We start from the raw sequence: 22,645 nt of genomic DNA, 5'->3' as shown, positions 1-22,645 counted from the left end.
TGGTAAAAAGACTGAACACGTGGGATGTTTAGAAACGGTTAAAACTGCAATGCTACGACCTTCATTCTCAGAATCATTCCTGCAAGAAGAGGAAATCGGGCAGAACAAGTTGAGGAAGTGGGGCCGGACAAGAAACGAGGGGGTGGGGAAGTAACTGGACACACACCTAAACAGCATGTCAAACATAGCATTCAAACCCTGCTCCCATTATTACACATTAACTGATAAAAGTCAAGAAAAGATTGACCGCTAACTCCTTTTCGCCAGCCTGATTGCCACCGATTGATCCCTCAGTATACCGTGAGCAAAAAGCTCATCCCCGTGAGGGAAGATTACTTGAAGTAAGAAGATGTGGAAAATGTAGGGATTTCCATAAGGATCACTCTGACCTCAGGTTACATCATGCATTCATAAAACAACAGAGGCTCCAAAGTCTTGTGGTTAAGAAGGCAGGGTTTGCAGGAGTGGAAGCTTGGACCTCCACAGCCCATTTAAAAGCAGCACCAGATATGGTCAGTGGCAGGGGGGCTGAAGCGTGTACAGAGGGGGGAGAAAAAGGAGGCTGGGGAGGGAGAACTCGACTGTTCGGGCACGGATCCTTTTTTTTAAATTTTTTTTTTTTTTTTAAACAGTGGAAAGTAACAACAAAACTTTGATAAATGTGATACCAAAGCTGATTCCTGTGAATGATCCTCATTCAGGGATATAACAGTTTAAAAACTGGAATTGAGGTGATCATCTGAGGAACTTTTAAGAGCCGCAAATGAAAAAAAACACAAAAACGCTAAAAAATAAAACAGTCAGTGAAAACAGTCTCTGTAGCACCCCTCAGTGTCATCGTCTGAGAACACTGCACCTGGAGTCTTGGGTTGGTCATCAACAACCAAGTCTCCCAGAGTCCGTATATCGGGGCTCCTGTGCGATCCGCAGGGCCTGGAGAACTTCAGCAGTGCAATTCGTAGACATAAATAGAAATAAAGAAACTACTTCACTGTTCAGGCTGGACAGTTCGTACATGTGGGAGTGAATGGAAAGGCAAATCTGGGCTTCTCCTGTGTTAGCGCAGAGCAAAGTGTAACATCTGTGGCCTGAAATGCTTCAATACACCTCTGTGTCCTCCTTGGGTCTGTACACGGCGCCGAATCGCTGCATGTACTTTTTGATGTATTCCTTGGTCTTGTGCTTCACATTTTCATTGCACTCGAGGTCCTCGGGATTCTTGCAAGCTTTCAACTCCTTATTCATAACTCCGTGAGTTAGCTAGAAGACAGAGCAGAAGTGAGGAAAGAGTTAGGCATTCATTCTTGCCCTCAAGTCTACAATAAACTGATATTGAAGTTGCGGTAGAGTGGTTAATCCCCTTTAGTGACTTTGCTCTTTATAATTTGACATAATACAATGCTGCAGTCTTTAAATGGGTGAAGCCTAAGTCGTCTTTCTGTTTACTGCGCCCATGTCCTCAGAGTCCTGGTATGTTCGAGTGGCAAACCACTCACATGCACTATCCATGGACCTACTGAGAATCATAATGGAAAAAAAACCCCACCGCCCTTTGAAGAGATGCTGGTTGAAAACAGCTTTTGAGAAGGAGCTAAAACAAAAGAGACAGTGATAATAGCTAGCATGTACAACATTTGTTCTGGAGGCAGAACACAAAAACATTTGGCTGGACGCCGAAATCGTGGGAGTTTAATTATTTAGTAATAGTTTGAAGGAAACTTTGAAAACTTTGTTTACATTAAATGCTGACCAGCATCCTCACTGTGCCGTGACCACACTAGGAAAGAAAGAAACGTTTGCTTTGTGGAAAACTTAATCCATGTATGAACACGGTTACCTTTCTAGCCAGGTGTTTGAAGTCTTCTGTGTTGCTGATGCGTCCAGATTTGCAGTCTGGCTTTCGATAAGGATTCAAGCATTGCACTATGAACTGTGACATCTGATTAACAAACAGGTATAAAGTTAAGTAATGTACAGAATTAAAAAAACAAAAACAAAACAGAAATGGCCGGACAGATTCACGACCATGCAGATCGAAGTGCAGACACTGTATATATGTTTAAAAAAGGAGTTAAAAACATTGCTCTTAACACAGTTTGTGGAAACTCTGACTCACCTCCTTGCGAAAGGTCTCTTTACTTTTCTTAGCGAGTTCACTGGAAGTGTCTGCTTCAGCCGTCTTTGTGGAAAACTACAACGTCATCATAAGAGAAACTCATTAACAGGCTTGTTTGCGGACAAATATAACTCTGAAATGTTGCGGACCAGAATTAGCACGCCACTTTGCAAACTGATTTTTCTATGCTGCAAACCCAACCCTAGCTTAGCTTAATTAAAACATTCCTACAAGTTGCAACGACAGCTACTGAGGTCAGTAGGGAGTAAATGCAGCACCTGTTCACCAGCTATTTGAAACAACGCAGGGATATCCTGCCAGGGTGCCGCTTCCTCTCTGGCCGCAGCCTTCCACAGCAAAGCCAAGCAGGCAGCAGTTAACTGCCTACACCCACTATGAAGCGGTGAGTATCAAGAACAAGCATAAAGGATTCACACACACACACAGCCGCACACACAGAGGAGGAATCCAGACAGTGAGACAGAATGCTTTGCAAGGCTAAAGCATGTGTCATAGTTTTGAGCCCTGGAAGTCGGCACCACCATTGTCTAAAGCCTACAGCTCACACACATGTAGCTGTTCTTGGATTATTGAACAACATGGATGTTTCACCTCAGTCTTGTTTGTTAAATGAACCAACACACCCTACGAATAAATCAAGGAATCTCTGTATGCGTGTCAGTGTGTGTCTTCTTTGTGTTTCTCAACAGCTGTTGTATCTCGTGAGTCGAGTTTGCCCGGATGATGCGTGGTCTCATTTCTGGGGTTTTGCATGCAGACAACACTTAAGACTTGTGACCTCCTACACGATGGCGCGTCTCTGTACTGTCACCACTTAAAATGACAAAATTTACAAATAAACTTCCACCGACTCTCACGTCTACCTTTGCTGTGGGTTGCATGTCCGTCACTGTGCAAGTCTTTCAAAGAGACAGTTATGCAGTTAAAGCGTAAAACCCCAAACTGCAAATAAATGAAGGCTAAATCTCCCACATGGTTTCCATTATCTTTAAAGACAGGATAAAAAATGAAAGGGGAAAACAAAGGAAGCAGAAGAGAGGAGATGAGCTTAGTCATCGCCTCCTCTTTAGCCTTGAGGCTAAAGGACAGACAGCTGAGCAGGGGGCGGGGCGTTTAGACACTCTTAAAATTTCTGTCTCTCTGTAGAGTGCGATGAAGCCATTTTGAGAGGTGTAGTCGCCGCCAAGTTTATAAGACTCGACAGAACGTGGTGTTGTGCTGAAGGCTTTTCTTCTTCTTCTTCTTTTTTTCTTAGTTGAGAAACAGCTGAAAGTAATCACTGGTGCAGCATCTTCAATTACCTCAAGGAGCAAACACTATAATCGTGTTTTGCATCCAAGCGCAAACTTTCAGGGGAACTAACGAAAAAGTAATGTGGATTCTTTCTCATTGTCAAACGAAGGAATGCAGAGATACTTTTCCACTCTGTGAAGACTGTTACTAAAACCCACTGTTTCTGACCACCCACCTAAGATTAGATCACAACAGTTAACTTTTTAAAAATCTTTCAGTGAAGAGTAATCAATGTCAAAAGCTCACTTTGGAAGGATTTTCATCATAGGTGGGTGTTCCCAGGTCCATCTCTGATTCATGGTCCACACTAGTGTTGTCACTATTTCCTTCCCAGGTTGGTGGATCCCACTGTGTTTGCCTAAAGGGAAAATAAATAAATAAATGAAACGCAATATGCTTGTGAGGACTTTACTGAGGCACACACACAAAACACCCCTGCAACACAGTTTTACTAACCTTGTAACAATATGGTAGTAGTAAATTTTGCCTTCAGGGTCCCGAGCCACTTTCCAGTTGGGAGGTAGGACGATAGTTTTGGGTTTAGGGGGAGAAGGTGGAGGCAGGTCTATCACACTGTTGGGCACAATCATTTCCTGGAGAAGAAAATAAGTTTTAAACTTAGTATAGGAGGATCACAAAATATACACATACAGCTTCACTTTAATGTGTTTAAAAAGAGATCAAAAATTACTGACACAGCTTTCATTTAAAAACAAAAACAAAACAAATTGACATCTAATTTCTAATGTATATGGCCATTATGTAACAACTTAAATTTGTCACTATAACAACTGTAGTTTGAAGTCATACGTGTTTACATTCTTATAAACAAATGGGACCCATTTAGCTGGACTCTGTCTCATATTAAAAGGGACAGATGCATAATTCAGATCTATACCACCCCCTTGTGGCCACGACAATAGGGCTTGTTCAAAACCACAAACTCAACTGCCTTATAATATCCCTGTTTTACATCTTGTCTGTTACCTGCTGAACAGTTTGAGATGTTACAATGGTGGTGACTGTGCCTCCCTGCTGCACCACCACTCCCTGCTGACCAGGATATACCGGCTGGCCATGTAGGTAGCTGGCTGTGGGATCAGTGTATGCCTTCAAAAACAAAGCACAATTAGATGGCAGTCTTACAGACGTTCAGAACCTCTTTTTTCTTTTTTTAAGGAATAAAATAAAATATCCTCCTCTGAATTATGAGCTTAGTTTTCCCAACCCCCATCGAATTTGGGTCAAAAATATACTACAGATTGGTCAGGAAAAACATAATTTCCTTTATTAACCATCTTTTAAAAGACTGTCTTGTATTTTCATACAGTTCAATCACAATAAAGATATTAACATTCGCTTTTTTCTATATCAAGGAGTTATCTCTTGTATATCATAATGTAGGTTATTTATAAAAATTACACAAAAATCAAACGTGGGCAATGAGCAAATCTAAGAAAGGTAAAATGGACATTTGTATATGACCAGAGCAAGAAGATTACCTGTATGACTGGAGTGTTGGTCTGGGGGTAGGGAGCAGGGATGCTGTAGATTGTTTGGCAAGGCTGGCCCTGATAATAGATAGCTGTGGGAGTCTGACCCTGTCCCGGGGCTGTGGCATACTGCTGTGCAGGTTGTGTCTGCACAGTCACTGCCTGCTGAGTGGTGGGGTCCCAGAGAGTGGTGTAGCTCTGTTGGCCCTGTACCTGAGGGGCAGACTGGGCTGGTACCGACAGGACAGCTACGCCTGCATCCTGGGTTGCTACAGTTGGCTGGGCATAGTGCTGAGGGTTGCCAGAGGCAAGGTTTGCGGTAGTGACGTGCTGAGGGAGATTGGTGACTGGAGTGGTTTGGGGAGTGGAAGATGGAGAGGTCAGTCCTAGATCTGAGACGAGACGCTGGGGTGGAGTCTGTTCATAGTTGAGACTCGGCTCCACTGTAGGTGTTGGGAGAAGTACTTTGCCCGCATTGGGGTTGGAAGGATCCACAAAAGTCTGGATGGGATATCCAGGTGGGTACGTGATGAAACCAGGGCTGGAGGCATAGGCTAGAGCCGGGTCATAAGCCAAAGACTGGAGCTGCTGCTGCTGTTGAAGCTGTTGCTGCTTCTGTGCTTCCCGCTGGGCAACCTCCTGTTCAAACAGCTTCCTGCGCTCCTCTGTGGACAGTTTGTTGCGCTCCTTGCCACCAACTCCTCTTGGTGTCTTGCTGCTGTTAGATGGATCAAACCTTCACAATTCAGAGAACATGAGGACAGCTGAGTACCAAACCTTCACTAGGAGAGTTTGGGAAAAGAAAAAAAACACTATGATTCGAGGACACAATCAACAAATAACACAAATTCCTACCGTTCCTCAGTGCGTCGGCTGCTCCTCTCGTAGGATGAAGGTGGAGATGGCGAGCGTCTCCTCCGTCGCTCAGAGCTGCGCGGAGTTTTCTCAGAGCCTCGATCGCGGTCCCTGTCTCTGTCCCAATCTCGATCCCTGTCTCTGTCCCAATCTCGATCCCTGTCTCTGTCCCAATCTCGATCCCTGTCCCGTTCCCTCTCCTTCTCTCGCTCCCGTTCACGTTCTCGGCTTCCTGACGTGGTGCGTGGCGTGAAAGATGTATCTCGATCTCGGCTGCGATCTGCCAGAAAAATCTAATTATATTAAAAGTTATGCAAATAATGTTTCAAGCCAAACATAAACTTCGAGGTAACCGTACCTCTTCCTTCCTTATCTACTTGAGTCTTCTTTGGTATCCTGTACACCTCCTGAAAATAACAGAACTTTGACTTTGGAATACAATGATGAGAGCATCGCAAACATTTGGATGATACACATTTTATACATGTTTATCTATTTTCCTTTGAAGGCGACAACTTATGAATATACCTTTAGATCCTTCCAGCTTTCTAGAAGCCTAGCAGCCATGCCACTAATGTCGAAAACACTGAGCTGTGGTTCCTGACTCCTCTCACTCTCCACATCTGAGACACCTTCCTCTTCATCTTGAGAAGGCGTCCCTATCACTGATGGATCCACAGGGGTTGCTGTGACCGCTGAGGGAATCGTGGCCTCCGGGGCTTCAGCGATAGGTGGAACATCAGTGGTTGGTTCACCACTGTGTGGCTCACTGCTAGGCAGTGTTTTCTTAGCCTCTTCAGCCTCTGTCTGGGATTCCATAGTCTCTGAAGGCTGCTCAGGTGGAGCATCAGCAACACCCGTTTGACTGGATTGGGTCTCTGGCTCATGGACTTTAACACTGGGCTGGCCTTCTTCTAATTCTGCATTTTCTGTCACTGATTGGGTATCTTGAGGCTTCCCACTCTCTTGTGTTTCAACTGGCTCTTTTGCTGGTTCCAGCTCATCTGCCTGATCTTCACTTTTGACTTCTTTTATATCGGAGTCCTCTTCCACAACCAAATCAGGTTTTTCCTTCACCTCTTCAGTTGGAGGTTGAGGTTCACTGCTTGAAGTCATCGCTGCCTCTTCCTGTTTCTCTCCTATGACTTCTTTTCCCAACTCTTCCGCTGAATCTGTGGTTGGATCTGCAGCGTCCACCGGTGTGTCTGGCTTCAACTGCTTTCCTTCAGGAAGTCCTGCACGTGAATTTTCATCATCTTCCTCATCATCCTCCTCCTCCTCTTCCTCTTTCCCATCGGATGCTTTGCTAGCATCAGAAAGAGCGCTGTCCAGACTGTTTTCGCTGATGATTTTAAGGCGTCTGTACACAGCAGGCTTGGACGTGTCACTATCTAGTTCTGGTCCCATTTTAGCGGAGGAACCATCAGGAGTGTTGAGGGGAGTTTGGGCACGGGAGGTGTTCTCACTAGAGTAACCATCCATCTCAGTCTGCTGAGGAAGAGTTTTTGTCTGAGCCCACCGCTGAATGAAGGTCAGGACTCTGCTCTCCTCCAACATGTTCTTAGTTGAGATGGGCAGCACACTGAGGGTCTTCATGATCTGCAAACAAGGCAATCGCTGGTCAAACAGCAAGTGGCTGTGTATGGGCCATACAGTGATATATGATAACATTTTGACATATCTCACCTGTAATTGCAGTTTGATGTTGTTGGCACTGTTGCCTTTAGCTTCGGAAAGCTCCACCATGAAAATCCAGAGCAAAGACAATCCATGGTGGTCTAAGAACTGCTTCAAGCATGATGGATTTTGTGTATCCTGTACAAAACAAACATAACATGTTATAACCTAAAAAAGAAGATAAAAAAAAATCAACAATATAGACAACGTATTCACAGATCTAGTCATACTTGTATGAGCTTTAGACAGATGAGTTTCTGTTCCATCGTTTCCACTCGGACCATCAGTCTGCAGAGAGACACCACCTGTTTCTCATCGTATAAGCCTTCGCCATTCTCTAGTAATGCCTCCAGCTCTTCATCGACCTGTGAAAGGACAGCATAGAAACAAGAGTGAAGATACATTTTGGCATTTAAAACACTCCGTGTATACAGCCTGTAGTTACAATGATGGCTTCTCATATTACACAAGGACAAAGTTTCAAATAATAAAGGTCAACTTATGTACTGTGCAAGTAATCACAGTGAGTCAAAATGCTTGGGCTGTTCTAAAAGCTCATTCCCCCCCCCCATTTCTGGCTCCGTTTGACGTCAAAGGGAGGGGATATCAAGGCACACAGTTCTGGCTCTGCCCCATCAACCTGCTGTTCAAAATGAGGGGTGAGGCACTCTGAAGAATTCCAGCTTAAATTGAGGGTGGCCTTAAAAGGAGGGTAGCTAAAACAGTTAGTTTCAGAGTGTCTACTGACATGCAATATAAGACAAGTATAAAAACTGAACTACAAATTATGCAGAGATATTCCAGCAGTGTCTAAATATTAAAAAAATAATAAGCTTGAAACAAACAGATCTAATCTAAGAAGCAAGTACAGGCATTGTAATACAGGCTGTTATGAATCCTCTACTGTAACTTTAACACTATGACTTCAAAGACCACTACAATTACCCTGTAAATGAGGCTGTGAATACCAAGTAGTCAAATATCCTGAAGTTCTGGTACATTACTAACACATTTTCACTATATTGCTGAAGCAGTTACTTATTATAGTGATCAAAAGGAAAAGAAAGATAACATTTTTTGCACTGTTATTGTGTAAACTTTTTAAAAACGGAACAGTTAATGAGTTCACAGCTTCTGTTGCCTTTTCTGATATGATTGATTTTGCATGAATATTTTCTAACAGGTTTATGTACCTGATTATTAAGAAGAGGAAAATAACAGTTGCACACAGCAGTGTATGCAGCTTAACAGTTCTCAGCACTCAATTTATACAAATTTGTAAGTCTTTCCCTCTCTTAGTTGTTGTGTATCAGTCACTAAAGTGCCGGCCTCCATGCAAACCTGTTAAAGCTACACTTAAAAGAAATGCCTTAAGACCTTTAAATATTACTAAAAGAACCGACCGTTGTGAGAGCACTCTTTCGACTGCGGTCTTTCTTCATCTTCCCACCAGCTGCTCGAACACTAACTCTGTTCTCCCCACCCAGGAAGCCTCTGCAGCTGGGTGCTCCACAGAAGCATTTCTGTGCTTCTTTCCTGCAGGGTACAATTAAACAGAGATGAAACCACCACTGCTAAACCATTCGATGAAAAGGTTAACCAGTCTTTCTTTTTGAGTCTATTCATATATTATACGTCGAACACAAAAATACAGTAACCGCGCAGGAACCGTACCCATATCTCTGAAACTGGTAGTCAAACGTGAGCTCAGTTCCTGCAGTAACAGCCTTGGTTGTGAAGAACCCAACTCGAAGCTGACCGTTGACTGTCCACTGAAACGATTAAAAAATTAAATAAAAAAACAAAACAAAAAAGTAAAAGAAACTAAAAGGATACGCCAAAGAGTTTTATTTTGCCACCGTACCTTTTGGGTTTCACAGTTGGGCTCGCAGCTGTGGTTCATGAACCGAGAGCAATTACCCTTCAGCGTTGCATCAATAATCTGAGAGAGGCAGTACAGCGTCAGCCGTTTCTTCCAGCCACCACAAATAACCATTAAAACCATTTACAGACGCCATTTGATGTGTTAAATCATCACTTACCTCGTTATTCTTCAGAGACATAAAATAGTAGTGGATGTTCTTATTGCGAGCGTACTCTTTCACCCTTGTTTTGAACTCTTTGTGGTCCAAAACCTCACCGCAGTATTCCAGTACAAAGGTGTTTCTAAGAAAACAACAAAAGCAGTTTCACATATATCACCACTGTTGTTTTTTCTTTCCACATGCATTTTTATCTAGTATAAGTCAGATCTTATAACCTCTTAGGAAGCACTGTCGAGGCCTTGTTCTATCGTTATGCAGTGAAACAGAGAGCCTCTTTTGTCAACTACTGAATGTTATTTTCTAAAAATTATTTCACAGCGTTCTATTAAAAACCAATAAGTGTCTTACGATGCCAAGTCTTTAGCTGCCCGTAGTCCCCAGCCCTTGTCTTCTGTAAGGATCACATCAAAGTCGGCATGTTGTTTCATCTGAAAGCGGCGATTAGAGCAGTAGGCTCCATTCAGGCACCGTGACGAACTAAGAAAAAAAAATCACATGGAAAAAAGATGTTACGAGAAAGACGTAAAAAGATTTGATTAACAAAACAGAAAAGGTGCTTAAAAAACTATGGATTTCCAGGTTCTTAATTAAGGAAAGTTGTAAAATATTTATTGATGTAAAAGATGCCAGCGGTTCAATAACCTTTATTACACTTACCACTCAATCATCAGCAGCCGGTTTAAACAGTCATCTCCGCATGCTAGTACGCCCCTTGCTCGGTCCTCTCTGGGTAGCACCGGGCACTCACACTGCATTCGTTTAATATCTCGATGAGATTTGCTTTTTTTCCTGCAAATTACATTTTAAAACTTTCAAAGATCAAGTCTGAAAATAATTCAACATTTTGCTAGGAAGTTACTCTTCACAAACAAACTTGATTCTCTGACGGGAATCATCTTACCTTTCTGTTAGGTACAAGTTCTCCTCAATCAAGTCAAAGTACGGAGGCATCTTTTTAGACTTGGCAAACTCTTTCCATCTATTTGCATCTTGAAAGTCCTGCAGAGTGAGTGATGGACGGTCCGCTGCAGATTTTACAAGAGTTTCTTTAGCGACTTCAGTATCTCCTTGACGGTCCCTTTTAGCTGCAGGGCCAGCCTCTGCCTCGTTGTCTGAATCGGACTCTATCTCTGGACGCCTTTTCTTGGGAGGGCCCCTTCCTCTGTGGGGCCTAAAACTGTCTTCTCTAGAGGGGTCGGGTACAGCAGAACCCCTGCTATTGCTGCTTATTTCATGACCTTGTACAAAGCTTGATGACCCTTGAGTGTTAGGCCCACTGCCCTCAAAAGCCGTTTTGCTACAACTTGATGATTTATCCCCACTGAAGTCGTCATGATCATTAGTGAGGGAGTCGGGTTGAATTTCGCCTGAAGGATCCTGATCAATGACATTTGCATGGAGGTAGTTTTTTCTGCTTGTCTGCATGTTTTGCGACTGCTGGATACAGGAAGCAGTACTTGGTCTGTGTTCTTGTTCCTTGGAAAAAGATCCTGACAGTTTAGTGTTTGTTAACTGAGGCCCGTGGCTGCTATCAGGCTGCTGGTACGTACTAGTAGGCTGTTCTGGTTGTGAGAAATCCCAACCCAGGTTGAATTCATGCTTCTCATTAATATTGTCAGCCCTGGAGAAATGATCTTGTTGGTAATGCACGTGCGTCCGATCTCCTCTGTTGCTCACATCATGTTGTTTGTGCCCTTGCTCACACTGTTTGGAATTATCACGCATGGGGGTGGAATCTGTGACACTTGCATGGGAACTGGTATGACCAGCAGTATAAGGTTGGGTACTGATGGAGGTGGAGGCCTCTGAGTGACTGGTGCTATCAATCATATTGCTCTGGGACTGACACAATGTACTATTACTGAGTGAATCGCTTATACCGGTCTGTGTTGTGGGTTGTTTTTTCTGTTGGCTAACTTGATTTGGGGGTTCACTAATATGTTTTTCAGCTGCTAAGGCATTCTGCTGTTGTAAAATATTCAAAGGTCCCCTCTCCTCTGTATTCATTGTTAGACAAGAATTCTTTGGCACCACTACTACAGAGTGCAACTGTTTTATAGCCTCGTCGCAATCAGAGTCATACTCTGAGTTATCGCTATCACTGGCCTCACTCTGTCCTGACGCATCCTGACTGGGAGACATTCTCTTACTCAGTTTGCTCTTGCTAGCACTGTCCTTGGATTTGTTTTCGGAATTTTCCTCATTTGAGTGCTGTGCTGTTGCTGCCGAGTTGATCTGTATCTTGTCATTTATGTGCAGTGGCTGATCTGTGTTTGACTTTTGAGAAGCAGACAGTTTGGAGTCACAGTGGTCATTGCTGGTGCTGGCTTGCGAAGGCTCACTTTGGTCTTTGCAATTAAAGGTCACGGGTGTGCTCTCTGATTGGACTTCCTGCTTTGAGATCTCCGTCTGCCTTACCAGTCTGGAATGTGTTCCAGCTTCCTGCTGAATATCATCTTTAATATCACAGTCTTGTTGAGCATTATCTTTAGAGAACTCTATTTTTTTGACAGAGATCACCTTTTTAACAGTATTTAATAGTTTACTCTCTACACAAACAGTTCTCTGTGAATTTTCACTCTCCGAGGAATCCTGCCCAACAATATCCCACCGTGACTTTCGGGTACTACAGCTGCCCTTTTTTACATCGGTAGGTAGTGACTCTGGCGGATTCTCAGACTGAAGACAAGATGAATCAGATTTGACTGGCAAATTTGTGTCAGACTCTTTACTGACTGGCTGAGCTTCATCCAGCTCAACATTTTCTGGTTTAGTGTTTTGCTGGACAGTCTCTGTGACAGCTTTATCCACTGAATGAAGTACAGACTCTGGCCCAGTTGAACAGTAAAAAATTTCCTCGTCCTTATTGCACATTGTACTGTCATTACCACTACATAAATTTACGACAGATGCATTTGAGTTCACATGTGTTGGATCATTAGAGGAAAGGCTATCCTTCACATTAGACACGTTTTCCAGAGTAGAGTTTACATGCTTTAGGCTCTCGCTGTAAGTGACATCAGAGGCAATGTTATTTTCCATTTCAAGACCTGATTTTGCTTCTGTCTTAAGTGACAGTTCTTGCAAACCCTCACCACAAGACCCCACCTCCTTTTCATCTTTATTGCCATTTTCATTTTCAACCGGTTGGGAATCGGATTTTTCTTTTGAACTCTGAGAAAATGATTCTGTTGTGGTTGCACAAGATGGTGCTTTTCCAGGGCTATGAAATAAATCATCTGATTGTCTATCTTGCCCAGAAGATTTCACAGAAGATCTAGAGGGGACCTGTTTCGACTCTGGTCTACTGCTTTTCTTTTGAGAGTTTTTACAGTTCTCCAAGGAGCTGGAGCTTCTGTTGGATGACTGTAATTTGCCCTTATGATCCGTTTCAGAGTCACTGGGGCTGCTTTTTTGCCGTTTTTCATGTGTCTGAGAGTGTGTGTAACTACTGGAAGATGAAGATTTATTGTTGGCCTCTGACTTATGATGGCTGCTAGATTTACGGTGACTGGAGTCCAGATCAGGAGAACCCTTGCGTAGGGTATCAGAGTCCGATAACCGCTTTGTAATCCTTTCAGACTTTGAGGACTGTGTTCTTTTATCCAACTCTGAAAAGTGAGGTGAATCTACAGATTTTGAGGTTTTTTCAGATTTTGAGTAGGATGATGATTTTGACTCCTTATGTGAGCTTGAGTGGTTAGATGACCTACTGTTGTCACTTGTCCTTGACCTTGTTTTTCTGTGGTCATCTTCAGAGTCGGAACTGTCCCGAGTTCTGTCAGTCCGAGAGCGAGAACGTCTTCTATCCCTGCGTGGAGAACTCCTGTGCGATCTCCGGTCTGATTCATGATAGTAGGACCTTTCAGAGCGCGATCCTCTGTCACTTCTAATTCTGTCTGATCTGGAGTGTGAAGAACTTGTTCGAGAACCTCTTGATCTAGACCGTGATCTAGATCTGGACCTTCGGCGATCTTTCTCTGATCGGGATGAGCGTGAAGATGTGTGTCTGGAATCACGGTCTGATTTCGAGTAACTAGACGACCTTTCGTAATTCTCTGAGCGCTTTGAGAAACTTTTTTCCCTTTCCTCTGCATGTGAACCAGAAGAAGATTTTCTTACATCTTTACTTCTGCTGTCAGAGTTTGTTTTACTTTTGGAATCAACTGATTTGTGGCTGGAAGACATCTGGGCTGAATCTCCATCAGATTCGGAGCCAGGGGGGGCACTATCTGACTGTGACCTGGTTTTCCTTTTGTGTATCTTTTCATCCTGCTCAGTACTGCTGGATGTCTCCCCATCTTTTCCTGAGGAAGCAGCTGGTTTCTTGAGGCTTGAGGTTTCTCTCGTCTCAGAGGTTTCAGTGTGAGCACTTTCAGAGGGACAGGTGCTGATGAGACTCTGGGGTGCTGGGAGTTCATTCTGAAATAGAGAGGTGTGCGGCTCTTCTGGCATAACTGACTGTTTCTCTTCAGTCACAGAGTCATTAAGAATTTGCTTCTTGAAATGCATCATTTTCACTTTAGTAGCTGTGGGGACTGGCGTCTGAGGTGTCTCTGTTTTTGATACTGGCACCAAGGGTGTCTGCCTTTGCTCAGTTTTGCTGTCTGCACTCTTTCCAGGTTTTTCGGAGGTTGACTGTGACGAGGCAGCATGAGGATCTGACTTATCAGGACTGGGAGGGATGAAGAACGAGCTTTGGAGTGGCTTCTTTGTCTGTGAGAAGCTGAAGGACACTTTCTGACGACCCTGATCTTCTAAGTTGACCTTCATCTTGGTCCCTTTAGGCAAAAGGTGGTTGGACAGCATGACTCTGGGAGACAGGCTTTTGATTAGAGCTGCTTTAGACAGGCCCTCCACCTTTACCTACAATACAAGAGAAAACACATAAACGTGCTGCCTCAGTTCTTTTATATAATAAAAAAGGCTGTAAAATGCTGATAAGACCGCAGATATTTATAGTCATTAATTATATTTAGTTAACTTACCGATGCACCACTCCCTTCCTCTCTGGATTTACATAAGAGCAATATGGGAAAGTAGAAGAAAGGAAAGTCAGAAATTAATTTACAATCGTAAAAGTAAAGAAAAGAAACTTTAAGATTAAAGCCAAAATTATCAGGGTAAACCTGCGGATGTAAACATTTACCTGAAAATGTTCTCTGGACTAATGACAAATGACTTCAAAACAACTGTTGCCCAATCTGAAACAGTGGTTCAGTATCTTTCACTCATTGCCCAATATTCTCAAGTTCAAAGGGAATGCTATGCCAAGTGTATTAACACTTCTGATTTCTATCAGAGTTAAATTAATAAACAGACAGAAATAAACAGACTCAAGTTTCATTTTAACATTTTAAATATAGCGGACAGGGAATTAGCTTACGGCAGCCATGTGATCATATGTGTTTAGACTACTAGTGGCAAACAGTGTTAGGCAGTAATGGATTTCACCGATAAATAAATGAAATGGAAGTGCTGAGACTGTCAGGTTAACTGACCTAGACATGTCACATACATCTAGGGGGGGGGGGGGGACAGGGACAGGAAATTGCTTTACATTACATAACTGCTCAGATCAACTTTAAATAGGTTTCCTCAAACCCACCAAAGTTTGAGGAAGCCTGCTAAGCAAAAAATAAACTTCAGCATGTGATGTTGAATACAATAACATTTCTGAGGAAAGTTACATTTTATCTAAATGCACTGTCTTTTGGATGCCTAATTCTCACATAAGTATATACATATATATATTATGTCTATATAATTCCAAATTCCTTATAAAGATGCCTTTGGTGTAGAAGAATGTGACATAGTTGGAACGTACCCATGCAAACATGGTATGAGCATGCAAACTACAACCAGATGAACAGAACAGACATTCAGCCTCTGAGCCTGTTACTCTGAGGGCAGAACAATGAGCTACTATGCAGAGAAAAACTAGAAAAGCTAACAAAAAAACTGCATGTTCAATCAGATTACTAAAAGCTGACTAACTTGCAAGATCAGTTTTAAAGGTTTTAGTTTTTTGCTAGGGAAAAAATTGATACAGCATAGTATTGTCATTTTGCTTGGTGACATTGTATCTAGAGCAGGGCGATATGGCCAAAAATATTTATCACGATATATATTTGAAAATTTGCGATAACGATATAACCGATGATATAATTGATGCGAGACAAAATACAACTCCACAACATTACTAGCGCAAAAAGACAACCTTCCATTTATTTTCACTTAAACAAGAAGCTGGTTTTTATGTACATTAAAGCTTTATAAAAATGTAACAGTGCAAATGCAAATTCCTTGCTGAAAGTTTAACCAAAAGGCATTTCCAGTAGAAATGGGCTGACATATCCTGAGCATAACCATGTATAATATCCACTGAAGTTAAAAAGAGGTGCTTTGCAACATTAAACTGCAGTGTGCAGTACGCATTTTTCGGACCATAAGGTGCACGGGATTATAAGGCACATTAAGCGAAACAAAGCAGTCAGATAAATCAAACTTTATTAAACTCATTCTTCTTGCTTCCTCCACTTCTGTACCATTGATTCATTAATGTTGAATTCTCTGGCAGCTGCTCTGTTCCCATGTTGTTGCAGTATATTAATGACTAACCTCGCATTGTGGATGGATTATCTCAGTTGTTCTCCTGACTGAAGTTTGGTCCGTTTACAGCATCCTGCCATGCGATTGCATTTGTCTCTAACCATGAAGAACCTTCACGTTAACTTTTATAAGTGGAAAAGTGTTAGTGTTCGTCCTCCAGCTTCACTGTTTATGTTATGCTAACATAGCTGTGTCGCTAGCGATCACGTAGCACATCATTATATACCAGCTAGCCCAACTTCAGTAACCCTACAAACATCACTGCTGTTTAGTTTCCTGTCTTCATTTATGTTGGAAGTGATAGCAGAGCTGTACGTTTGATTTTTTTCAGAAATCTCTCAGTCAGAACATGCAATATCATGCTTAGGTAACTAGCGAAACTAGCGAGCTAACTTCCGCTAGCTTCCTGCTAACGTCTAACTCCGTTAAATGTAATAACTTTTGTTTTCATGGATGCCTGGAAGTTAAACTTTATAGTTACACCTGGTAAAGCAGCAATGCTGATCGTTTTATTAAAGATGAAAGAATTTAGACAGTTTTTAACTCTAAGTGATGCTGCAGTGTTGTTTGACCTGAAGCATACGGAGTTTAGGACCCAGATTACTCCCAGATTTAAGAGCATCTTAGTCTGACAAATATGACAATAACAACGGCCGCTTGCATGTTCTGCAAAAAATGTGCTTTGTTGTGTATCTGACAGACAAACACCAAACCAGTTCCACATCACGGAAGTTGCACCGTTTTTACAAACCAATTCTGGTTCATCTGTTTCACTCAACAATCGGCCATGTGCGTATGAAAACAAAGGCACCGCGCATGCGCGTTTTACTCCCATTCTATCGCGATATTTCATTTTCCTATCATTGCCTAACATTATACCGGTATTACCGTGAACGGTATAATATGGCCCAGCCCTAATTGTATCAACACAAGAACAGCAAATAGCAATTTTTTTATTAGATAAATTCAAATACTCTGGGAATATTACAACAAGATGCAGACGATATCGATGCAGACAGCAACACATATGATTTTCAACATTATTTGATCACAACTAATTCCTGTATTATCAGAAACAGATTGCATGCAAATGCCAGCTTGCCCTCATTCAATTGCAGACTGACAGACAACGGTCTGACTGGTTTTTCTTTGAAAAACTGACGGAACCAGCTCAGTGTTCCTTCAGTGGGCTGGTTTCAGTTATTATGCAAATATACTGTTTATAAAATTGGGGAAACCTGCAGTCAGCTGAGACTGAAGAAGTCACTTGAATGAGTGACGGAAAGTTTCTCCCACTGAAAACGCTACGTCCAGATGAACAGAATCAACTTTTGGAGAAATTGAAGTGAGACAACTTTATCTTAGTGGATGAAACAGATATTGACAAAGTTTAACTTTGAGGACATCATTCGCAGTTTAAAAATTATGAAAACTAACAATATATATTATTGCAATGCTCAGAATTTCGCAAAATTAAAAAAAAAAAAATAATAATCACAAAAATATTGTATCATGAGTGAAGTATTGTGATAATACTGTATAGTGGAGTGTCTGGTGATTCCTGCCTCTATTGTTTACATTTCCTGCTTATTTCGAAATGATTTCTGTCAGACATAAATAAAAGTTCAACTCTCTCTGAACTTCCAAAAGTGATCCAGCATTGCATAACACCACTTCTCAACCAAAACAAAGCGCTACGGCTACCACACATTCTTAGAGCTGAATGAAATAAGTGGATATTTCAGTGAAGACCAGAACAAAAAATATTTAGGATTCACTTTTCAAACTTTTTTTTTTTTTTTTTAAATATGCAGGCCTTATTATATCTAGCTGTGATGCTCTTGTGGGCTGACCCACATCCATCTTTAGGCCCCCACTGGTTATGTCGCAAGCCAAACATGACGTCACCACAGCCCTGTCACCATTTACACCAGCACTGAGGGGGCACCAGATTCACTGCAGTATTCTCCTGAACGACAGGTGCTGCCACACAGACAAAGCCTATACGACAGCATTGGTATGGGAGTAAAAGACGACGAAAGGGGAATACTTTCTCCAGAAAGTCTCAACTTTCCAAATCTCTGAGCTCCTGCACTGATAAATCACTGAAATGCCGATAAAACCCATGACCATTGAAAACGTGTGTCTTCAATCTGGCTGCCCCCAACTACACAAGGGTTAGAAAAACCTAAGAAGTCCACGGCTAACTGAAACGACACCAAAGCGCAGCTCGCCTATGCGGATATGACGTCACTTATGGTGCGCGTCACCATTGACAAGGGTGACAACGGCGGGTCTAATAGGCCCTTTACACAGTGTATTCTGTGCTTTACCATACCGAAGGACAAAGCATTCAGATTTCTCCCCTTTTTACTGCAAGTAAGATTTTTTTCTGGCAGTACGAGTTTCTTTCATCACTCTTTCAATAGAAACACCGAAAAGAATAACAGTTGGTAAGATAATTGTGGAATGTCCATGAATTTAAATGTTTCGAAACTTGTTCTGAAATAATTACGTTCTACTAAATGGATTCATATTCATTTCTAACCCTGAACTTAAATAAATAGAGCTCACATACAATGACACTGAGAGTGAAAAGGGGCGACTGGTATGCAACTCCTGTTTCAGTGGCATAGACTACAGAACAAGGGGTTTGGCACACCATTGGGCATTCTTTTCTCATCGCCATGTTGCTGTTATATATCTTTACTGTCTTTACTGAGACTGGTAACTGGTGTTCCAAAACAACAATAAAAGCAAAGAAATAAAAGCGGTCAACATATAAGAAAACTTAATGTGTGACTTTTTATTCCCTTTCTACTTTTAATAAAATGTGTCTGTTTTCTTTGGGCAAAGCTTGATATGGGTGATGGGAAAAATGGGTCATTTATTCCTTTAGGATTTCAATTTTCTTTTTTTTCTCCTGTGACCTTCAAACTGAGACACATGCGCTGGGACATTCAGTAATACAGAAAGAGCTATGAAATGCAAGAATGGGGAATAACAACTGGTTCCTGTTAAGAACTGCTTCCAAATAACCCCATTAGCTCCATTGGAATTAAATGCTTCCAAGCCAATCATTTTTCATTAATTAGTGCTGCCATGTATTCCTTACAGTTGCCCGTTACAAAGAAAAACAAAAAACAAAATAATAACAAAGAGTGGAGTTTTTGCTCACCTCAGTCAAATCCAAGCCATATTTTCTACTCTGTCTCTGCACTGAAAAGATAATAAATCAGTTACACTGATGCTAAAAACATGTGTAGGACTACTTTTTTCCCTGTAAAGATTGAATCTGGAATCAATAAGGGCAATCAATTAAAAAAAAGATTATAACACAGGTTTCAATGAATATCTTTCCCTTTGCAAACAGCTTTCTTGTAATTTTTTTGTAATTGTAATTTACAAGCATCTAATCTTTTAAGCTGATAAATAAATTATAAAAAGAAAATGAAAAATATATGGTTAAAAAAAAATACATCTTCAGGTAACAATTTCTATTCAATTTGTTCGATATATATATATGACTTGTCTGTTTTTTTCTGCTTTTACTGTCCTGTATTACCACAACAAACTTTAAGGAACTGTGTATGAACTACAAAAAACACACCATCTAGACAATGACTGACAATTAATAAATAAACAGATGAAAGGATGTGGAAAAAGCACAGAACTTATGAGTTGCATAAGACACTTTAGTGCTTACATTAAAAAAAAAAAAGAAGCTCTTTATATGAACAATAACATGGCGGTGGATGGGTTGACGTAGAAGTCAAAATGTTTTAAAAGTAGCGTGCCAGACTATATTCATAAACATAACACAACTTGGTAAGCATTCTACATTTTCTGCTGTCTAATACCTGATCTCTGACTTGTGCAGAGCGTCCATAGAGAAATTCGTCTAGGATTAGTAGGCCTGAAGGGGCTGCTGGCCAAGAATAATCCAAATCAGAGAAATGAGCCCTCCAAAGTGACGCCACACCTGACAAAAAGAAAGACAAAGCAATGAACTAAGTCTCTCTGTATCCACAACAGCTAATCACTCAGGAACTTGTACACTTTTGACACCATTAAAATCTCAGTAAAGTTCCTGCTAATGACACAATAACTGCAGTATTTCACAGTTTGTCTCTGTTGTCCAACACACATTGTATATTCAGCACACAACGTCAGAAAGCACATTGTGTCACATGCATTAAAGCGTTGCACAGTAACGACTTCTGCAGACCCGCCTTCCTTTCTGTTATCTATCGATGCAATGTGGCCGTACCTCGTCTTACTCCCATTAGACATGGACCCCCTCCCCCCAATTTAAGTACATTTGGCTGTAAATTTCCACTGTTGTTGCTTCAGCTGATCAACATATAGGAAGTTACGTTCGCCAATTGTTTATTAACAGCAAGTTTCATGGTCGAAGATAAATGGAAAAACATGGATGGATGCAGGGCGGGCATTAGAAGATGCAGCTGATTATTAGACACGGCAAAGACAAGCATGCGGACTACATAAAACAAAATGCTGTTTGCAGAACAACGATTTATGTGAATGACCACATCGACACTGTAATGGGACAAACAAATCGTGACTGAATGCAAACTGAGTAACTACACTTAAGCATGGCCTGTGCAGTGAGTGTATGCAGCCAAAACATGGCCTTTAAAAAGACAGCCACTTCTAGAACTAGCTAAATTATTGTTCTAAAGCAAATAATTTAGTCTGCTATTTTTTAAGGATTGCTTACACTAACACTGAGAAGGCAGAAAACACGTCATACCTTAGTTATTAGACCGTGATGATAATTTGCTAAAAAATATAATAGCTGAGCTAGCTTGGGTAGGTTAGCAGAGATTTCATGGGCCGTCTTTAAAGACAGCAGGAGCATATTCCTTGTGTATAACGTAGGCTATTACTGTCGACTAGCAAACAGTTGTGTACTTTGACATGCTAGAAGTAAGGCTTTTAGTGTGTTTTCGGGTGCCTGTCAGGGGGTTGAACAATCACATTTGCTTCTGTAAAGGGCTAGCATCAGCAGCTAACACTAGCTGTGTTAGCTTTGCCTCGCTCTGTAGGCTAACGTGGCTGTCGTAAACTTGTTATACTTTGAGCTTTACCTGGTGTGTTCACTCAGAATAATGGGGGTTTTTTCGACAGTGTGAGCACCTTACCTTTGTAGTTTTTTGACACGGAAGAAAATATATGACATTCACTTCTATTTTAGGATACAATGGACCCCTATAGTGGAGTCTGTGACCCGGCTTTGCTAGCATGATAGCTAATGTTTTGTTTTGTAGTAAGGTGGTTTCACCAGAAATAAGGACCCGCTAAACAACCGGGACATGCTCACGAGGTACTCACTTTACGAAGTGTTTAAGGTCACAGGGATCCCCCATCTTCGAAATCACCGGTGATCGGCTTTCTAAAACATCAGGCAGCAACGTATACCGACGTTAAATCCATACGGAGCTGTCGGAAATGGTCGTCGGCTCACTGGCTCCGCTACTGCTGCGCCCTAGCTTCAGCATGGGTGAATGGTGGTACGACCGAGCCAGAATGCGCTCACATAGTTAGCGAAGAGTTGTGGGAGAGCTCTAAAACACAAATGATAGCGAATGCAGCGCCTCGGGAAGTGTTTAAAATGACAAGACTAACAGTCTGATCCCCCAACGAAGTCTTTTGAGCATGTGTTTTAGCCACTTTTTATTTGTATCAGCCACTAATCGAGTGCCTCTGTTTCTGAGGCTTCTCTGTTCAGCATCACATGATATGGGTGCACAGCTGGCGCGAACCCCGGAGCGCACTGCGGCTCCTACGAGTCAAACAACCAGTTAAAATTTCAAAAAGGCAGGCCTTGTTAGAGAGCATCACACAGTGATTAAAATCTCAATAACAGAGACCTTGGTCCTTTTTGATTGATTGGTAATTTATTTCAACATGTGAACAATATACAAGTACATTTAGAAAAGAAATGAGAGAAAAAAATACTATACAAATTACATACAAAAAAACATTCTGATTAATTTACATGTTGAAAGGGAGTGGGAAGAAGTATACACTTATTTAATCCCACCCCTGTCCCATAAATTATCAGTGAATATTTAGTCAGCTTCCTTACTGATATAATTTGTAATAAAAATAGTGAACAGATTTCTGATATACTATATACTATAATATCACATCATGAATTTTTTGTTTGTTTGTTTTTAAATAGAGACATTCACTTAATTTAAATATTTTCCTTTTCTTTATAGATCGAGAAGATCATATTTTTATAACTCTTTTTGAACAGTTTTATGTTTGGACATTGCTTTAATTCCATATTCAGTTTGTTCCATAGTTTCACTCCTTGAACAGAAACACAAAAGCCTTTTCTTGTAGTACGTACCTTCATTGTTTTGAAGTTACAAAAACCCCTTAAATTATAACTTCCTTCTTTCAAAAAAAACATACTCTGAATATTACCTGGCAGTTCTTTATTTTTTGCTTTGAATAGAATTTGTGCTGTTTGGAATTTCACTATATCGTCAATTTTCAAT

The 22,645-nt window shown here is 41.3% G+C and overlaps 1 protein-coding gene across 1 annotated transcript; it reads right to left on the bottom strand.

Annotated features, from left to right (window-relative positions):
• Positions 1–716: 716 nt before the first annotated feature.
• On the bottom strand, positions 717–21,806 carry setd2 (SET domain containing 2, histone lysine methyltransferase). The gene is made up of 22 exons (XM_085366595.1): positions 21,468–21,806; positions 19,973–20,094; positions 14,489–14,510; positions 10,402–14,366; positions 10,158–10,289; positions 9,849–9,977; positions 9,498–9,621; positions 9,320–9,397; positions 9,130–9,227; positions 8,859–8,991; positions 7,686–7,820; positions 7,465–7,593; positions 6,307–7,377; positions 6,137–6,185; positions 5,779–6,058; positions 4,933–5,659; positions 4,418–4,540; positions 3,887–4,023; positions 3,677–3,788; positions 2,117–2,191; positions 1,838–1,939; positions 717–1,260 (listed from the first exon to the last, which is right to left on the bottom strand). The coding sequence occupies exons 2-22, from the start codon at positions 19,999–20,001 to the stop codon at positions 1,099–1,101; spliced, it is 7,812 nt and encodes a 2,603-aa protein (XP_085222721.1). The 5' UTR covers positions 20,002–20,094; positions 21,468–21,806; the 3' UTR covers positions 717–1,098.
• Positions 21,807–22,645: the final 839 nt, after the last annotated feature.

This window comes from Diplotaxodon limnothrissa, linkage group LG11 (assembly GCF_057381915.1).
Source record: "Diplotaxodon limnothrissa isolate DT_005_m linkage group LG11, D_limnothrissa_male_GT1.1, whole genome shotgun sequence".
NCBI lineage: Eukaryota > Metazoa > Chordata > Actinopteri > Cichliformes > Cichlidae > Diplotaxodon > Diplotaxodon limnothrissa.
The sequence above is the reverse complement of the archived record's forward strand: the minus strand, read 5'-3'. Positions and strand labels throughout refer to the sequence as shown.

Coding starts and splice junctions, on each gene's coding strand:
- setd2 (XM_085366595.1), bottom strand. CDS start 20,001: ATGGACGCTCTGCACAAGTCAGAGATCAG. Junction 9,398..9,497: donor TGTCTCTGAAGAATAACGAG/GTAAGTGATGAT, acceptor TGCCTCTCTCAG/ATTATTGATGCAACGCTGAA. Junction 1,940..2,116: donor AAGAGACCTTTCGCAAGGAG/GTGAGTCAGAGT, acceptor TTTGTTAATCAG/ATGTCACAGTTCATAGTGCA.